The sequence below is a fragment of the Rhododendron vialii genome, chromosome 11a, assembly GCF_030253575.1.
Source record: "Rhododendron vialii isolate Sample 1 chromosome 11a, ASM3025357v1".
Classification (NCBI taxonomy): domain Eukaryota; kingdom Viridiplantae; phylum Streptophyta; class Magnoliopsida; order Ericales; family Ericaceae; genus Rhododendron; species Rhododendron vialii.
This window is the reverse complement of record NC_080567.1, coordinates 38,459,931-38,465,343: the sequence shown is the minus strand read 5'-3', so window position 1 is coordinate 38,465,343 and position 5,413 is coordinate 38,459,931. Positions and strand designations below refer to the sequence as shown.

Below are 5,413 nucleotides of genomic sequence, written 5' to 3'. Positions count from 1 at the left end.
AATGTAGTACTCCAGTAATGTGCCTTTCGAAAACAGCCTTTCCCACTCTCCAAGATCTCTCCTCCTCTCCCCTCTACAAAATGTCTTGCGTGTCTGTCTCTATATATACATAGAAAATGGAGTAGAATAGAATAGAGACACCAACCCCCATAAACCCAACACTCAGCTCTTAAATCCATATTCATTCTCAATTCCATGTTCTAGTAGAACACACCCCCACTTCGTTAAAAGCTCACATTGTAGGAACCAGGAATAACCCAAAAAATTTAGAGAGAGAGAGAGAGAGAGAGAGAGAGAGAGAGAGAGAGAGAGATGGAGTCTGAGAAAGTTGTGGAGACGGTGGTTGCAGGGAATTATGTGGCGATGGAGACTGAAGGAGGGAAGCGTAAGGACATGAAGACGAGGGTTTATAACCTCTTCTGGCATGGTGGCTCTGTTTATGATGCTTGGTTTAGCTGTGCTTCAAATCAGGTCTCTTTTTTCTCTTGAAATTTTCAATTTTAATGCCAACCCATTTCCCATTTGTTCTTGTTATGTAACAAAACAGGGCAGAATAGTAAGAAAAGTGAAAAAGATTCTAACTTTTGTAAAATGTTGGGGGTTTTTTGTGGGCATTTTTTTCAGGTGGCTCAGGTGCTGCTGACACTGCCATACTCATTTTCACAGCTTGGGATGCTCTCTGGTGTCCTATTCCAGATCTTCTACGGGTTGATGGGTAGCTGGACAGCTTATCTTATCAGCACTCTCTATGTGGAGTACAGAACCAGAAAAGAAAGGGAGAAAGTTGATTTCAGAAACCATGTCATTCAGGTCTTCTATCAAACACCTTCCACTCACTGACACTAATGCATTGCATCTATTAGATAAAACACATGAATTTTAGTAGTCCTCACATGGGTTTCCTTGTTGGCTTGTGTTAATTTATGATCACAGTGGTTTGAGGTTCTTGATGGGTTGCTTGGAAAGCATTGGAGGAACGTGGGTTTGGCATTTAATTGCACTTTTCTTCTGTTTGGATCTGTTATTCAACTCATTGCCTGCGCAAGGTATCTACGAATTTACTAGTATATCTTTGGCCCTTTCTTTAACTTCACTCAATCTACTGTACCCATTTATTAATGATGAGAAACTTTACTATAATGCAGCAATATATATTACATAAATGACAATCTGGACAAGAGAACCTGGACTTACATCTTCGGAGCTTGTTGTGCAACCACTGTCTTCGTCCCTTCATTTCGCAACTACCGAATCTGGTCCTTCCTGGGGTTATTAATGACCACTTACACAGCTTGGTACCTAACCATTGCTTCACTACTCCATGGGCAGGTTGGTCGTTTTCAACTTCTTGTACAGAATCTTTTGTCGCATATAAAAACATCAAAGTCCAACTGTGGCCATGACATTCTTGGCAACTAAAGGCATAGGGAGTAGTAATATATTGCTCGTTTTTAAACCATAGGCTTGGACCATGGCTATTGGCCTAGCGGTTGGGTAGCTTTTCTTAGTTGTGTAATTGCTACAGACAAAAAACCGACACCTTTGTAGTATGAATTGAGCTGGGATTGCCAGAGTTCATAGATTTCTTTTAACATGTTCTAAAAAATGATAGGCTCTCAACTTTAGATATTTGCCATATTATTTTGTATGGGCCCGGTAACATTATGGTTGCCAAGTTAGGATACCACGTTTAGGTACCTATTGATCACGCTTGCTAGATGATGACATACATGATTTGTCTAGTCCATGCTATATGACCTAATAATATACTCAAGTGATATTAAAATTAGTTCTTGAATGTGATCATAGTAGCATCATTCTGGTGCATAATTTTGTATGTGAGGGTTTGTTCTCTTTGGTTCTCGTAACATTTCTCCCTCTTTATGCGCACGATTTTCAGTATATTTATATCCGTTTGTTATCTCATATTTCTGTCATTCTCTCTCCACTTATTACTGCATAACCCTCTCTCAAAAAACCTTTGTCAAACAACCCTGAAATACCTAGCACTCGGCTGGGTACCCACATGATATGATTTGATGTTATTTGTAACATTTTGAATTGTGTTGTAGTTATTAATTTTGGGTTGTTGTGTATGTATTTAATTTGGTAGGTGGAGGGGGTGAAACATTCAGGACCAGCCAAGATGGTACTCTACTTCACAGGGGCCACAAACATTCTCTACACCTTCGGGGGACATGCCGTTACTGTGTAAGACAACTTTGGATTACATGCGTGCCTTTTTGACTCCTACGTTTATTCACCTAATTGCCCACGTTTTTCAATGTACAATGCCCTTAATTGTCTGGGTAAAACAGTAAAAAGATGCCCATTAATGTCATTTCGAAAATGACTTAACCTTAGCTTGTCTGGTCATAACCTTGGTAGCCTCGCCAGCCTAGATCTAGTGAAAAATCTTCCCCAAAAGCTGTGGTACTATTCCTGGCCATAAGATTAAAGGCCTAACCTTTATCTTAAAGGGTATTTTTCTCTAGATTCCCACTTCCTTCTAAATGATGTATTGTGGGAGGTTTATTCCAAAACAGCGCTTCTCAGGCGTGGGAGGCAAAAAGTCATCTTTTCTAGGGAACCCTTTTGTTCTTTCTTTGTATAAGTAGAGAAAAAACCAGACCTCTTTGTCTAAGCACTTTTGCTTTTGCATCCTGATCATTGAATGGTCCACCCTTGGCTTTACAGGTCTTGTGAAGGTAGTCACGGAGCCACCTCCTTGTAGTCTAGCCCATGGCAATCTAACTAAAGATTCTTTGGCAATGACCATTGTTTTAGTTCAATTGTCACTTACAATTGTTGGACTTGGAAGTTTGGAATAATTGATCGAGGATAAAAATTGAAGTAATCAAACAAAAACACGAAGGGTTTTTGTTTTTCTCGGTTTAAAGTTTATGTCAAGGAATGCAAATTAGTAAATAGAATTTCACCATGTAACAAACATTATAAAGTCCATTGTATCTCTTAACTCATATGTACACTCAAGAGCCTTCATATGTAGGTTTTTGCATGAAAAAAAAATGGAGAATACAACTGTGTCTTCTAACTCTCACATGAGCTGTATAGACTTCCAATACAACGTATTGAAAACCCTCACATGATTGAGACAAGCATTTCAGAAAGGGTCAGACATTCCTAATCACACGTTGTTATGATCATAAATTGATTTCAATTTGAGACAAATCACAAGACGGTGTTAACCACACTAATCATTTGTGCAAAATTACTTGTTTAATTCAAGGTTTTTACTATAAGATAGCCACTGATGATATTCGAATTCTGTTGTGCAGAGAGATCATGCATGCGATGTGGAAGCCACAAAAGTTCAAGGCCATATACTTGTTCGCTACCCTCTATGTGATGACTTTGACCCTTCCCTCCGCATCAGCTGTTTACTGGGCATTTGGGGACTTGCTTCTCAACCACTCCAATGCTTTTGCTCTCCTCCCAACATCTCCCTTCAGAGATATGGCTGTCATTCTCATGCTCATCCATCAGGCATGCTCACCTATACATACATATTGATATTCGTATATGAAAATATTTAAAGTCGTACTATACTTATTATTTAGATTTGTGGCCGGATTCCAAAAAAAAGTTGAAGAAGGACCATCTTTCTTAGTGGCAGATCCGTGAAAAGAATAAGAAATGTGATTTTACTATATATTTCTGACCCGAAATACGGGATTTATCTTTTCTTTCATCTCAGGGAAATACTTTACCATATGGACCCGCAATTCAATAATTATTCCATAAAAGATTTGAACATTTTCATTGGGTACATGACACTTTGAATTTATTGTGTTTTGTGCAGTTTATTACATTTGGATTTGCATGCACCCCTTTGTATTTCGTGTGGGAGAAGGCCATAGGGATGCACGAATGCAAAAGCTTGTGTAAGCGTGCGGCAGCGAGATTGCCTGTTGTTATCCCCATATGGTTCTTGGCCATCATCTTCCCCTTCTTTGGTCCCATCAACTCCACCGTCGGATCGCTCCTCGTTAGCTTCACAGTCTACATAATCCCCGCTCTCGCCCACATGATCACCTTCAAATCAGCCGCTGCCCGCGAGGTATCGTACTCTGATATATTACTACACACAAACACCATATCAGAGCCATTTATTTATCAGACAACTAGATCAATACTTTGAGCAATAATGGATACCTGTCTAAATTAGTACGTTCCTATTTATTGTAGTGTGTGGTCAAGATCTATCACCCAGAGGCTCTTTCTCCTACATTGATACTGTTAAAAAATTACTCATATCTAGTATAGTCTATTTATGATACAGTTCAACAGCAGGAGATTCTTTCTGGTGCAATATCAATTCGTATGTGTTTCCCTGTATCATTGTAGTACATCAGGAATTCAGTATCACCCTAATATCCAAAACTGGTTGGTGGTGTGGGACCCAAGTGATCACTCAGGCCACCTAATACATGATTGACTGAGTTCTGACCGTCTGATTAAATTTTTTTTGTGTGATGCAGAGTGCGGTGGAGCAACCGCCGAGGTTCTTGGGACGGTGGGCCGGCGCGTACACGATCAATGTGTTTGTGGTGGTGTGGGTATTTGTTGTTGGGTTTGGATTCGGCGGATGGGCTAGCATGACAAACTTCATCCGCCAAATTGACACATTTGGTTTGTTCACCAAGTGCTACCAGTGCCCTCCTCCCCAGTTCCCATTACCGCCACACCTCAACTCCACCGCTCTTGCTCCATCACCAGCCAACTTCTACCACCACCTGTGAGCCGTCGGCCCCTCCTTTGGTTGTTGAACCATGTCAGAAGCTGTGATCATCTCCTTCGATCTCAACCATTCATTCTCTCGCATTGCATCCTTTGATTATATCGCGTAAATCAAGAAAGTGAGTAGTGTCATGAAGCCACCCATCGACATGCGGAGATCACTTCCCCGCCCCTAAATAGTCTCAACTTCTCGAAACAGTTAGCAAAAAACGAAAGAAATGTTTTTAGGTAGAGCTCTGTTTGTTCCCAATATGTAGCTAGTACGCGTTTTATGGAAATTTGTGTTTCACTATGATGGTTAATGCTGCTGATAAGGAATGGAAAGTCTTGCTTAAGAACTGAGTAGCACAATTTTGATATGTCTAATGGCAGTGGTATTGGATCAATTGAGCATGTGACATTATCATAAAATTTCTGATTTTCCTGTATTGTTGTGGTGAATATGGGTCATTGAAGAGGATTAACAATCACAAAAACAAACATGGAAAGGAGTCAAGGTTTGTGTTTTAATTTCTACTACGCGGAAGAAGTTTTGTTATTTTTTTTTCCGACGGTAGGAGAATTGCGAGGACGGAATACTTCATCAATCACATGGGAGACCACAATAACTAAAATCACAGAGAAGAAGTTGGCTAGCATATATGTGATTATG

General features: G+C 40.0%; 1 protein-coding gene across 1 annotated transcript; it reads left to right on the top strand.

Annotated features, from left to right (window-relative positions):
* LOC131307511 (auxin transporter-like protein 2) lies at window positions 1-5,147 on the top strand. The gene is made up of 8 exons (XM_058334048.1): window positions 1-471; window positions 625-810; window positions 934-1,046; window positions 1,146-1,329; window positions 2,114-2,211; window positions 3,300-3,507; window positions 3,824-4,081; window positions 4,503-5,147. The coding sequence occupies exons 1-8, from the start codon at window positions 313-315 to the stop codon at window positions 4,761-4,763; spliced, it is 1,467 nt and encodes a 488-aa protein (XP_058190031.1). The 5' UTR covers window positions 1-312; the 3' UTR covers window positions 4,764-5,147.
* Window positions 5,148-5,413: the final 266 nt, after the last annotated feature.

Bases quoted from the DNA above. Each gene is read 5' to 3' on its own strand.
- LOC131307511 (XM_058334048.1), top strand. From the start codon at position 313: ATGGAGTCTGAGAAAGTTGTGGAGACGGTGGTTGCAGGGAATTATGTG. The intron at 2,212-3,299 runs GTAAGACAACTT...TCTGTTGTGCAG, and splicing joins GGGGGACATGCCGTTACTGT to AGAGATCATGCATGCGATGT. The intron at 3,508-3,823 runs GCATGCTCACCT...TGTTTTGTGCAG, and splicing joins TTCTCATGCTCATCCATCAG to TTTATTACATTTGGATTTGC.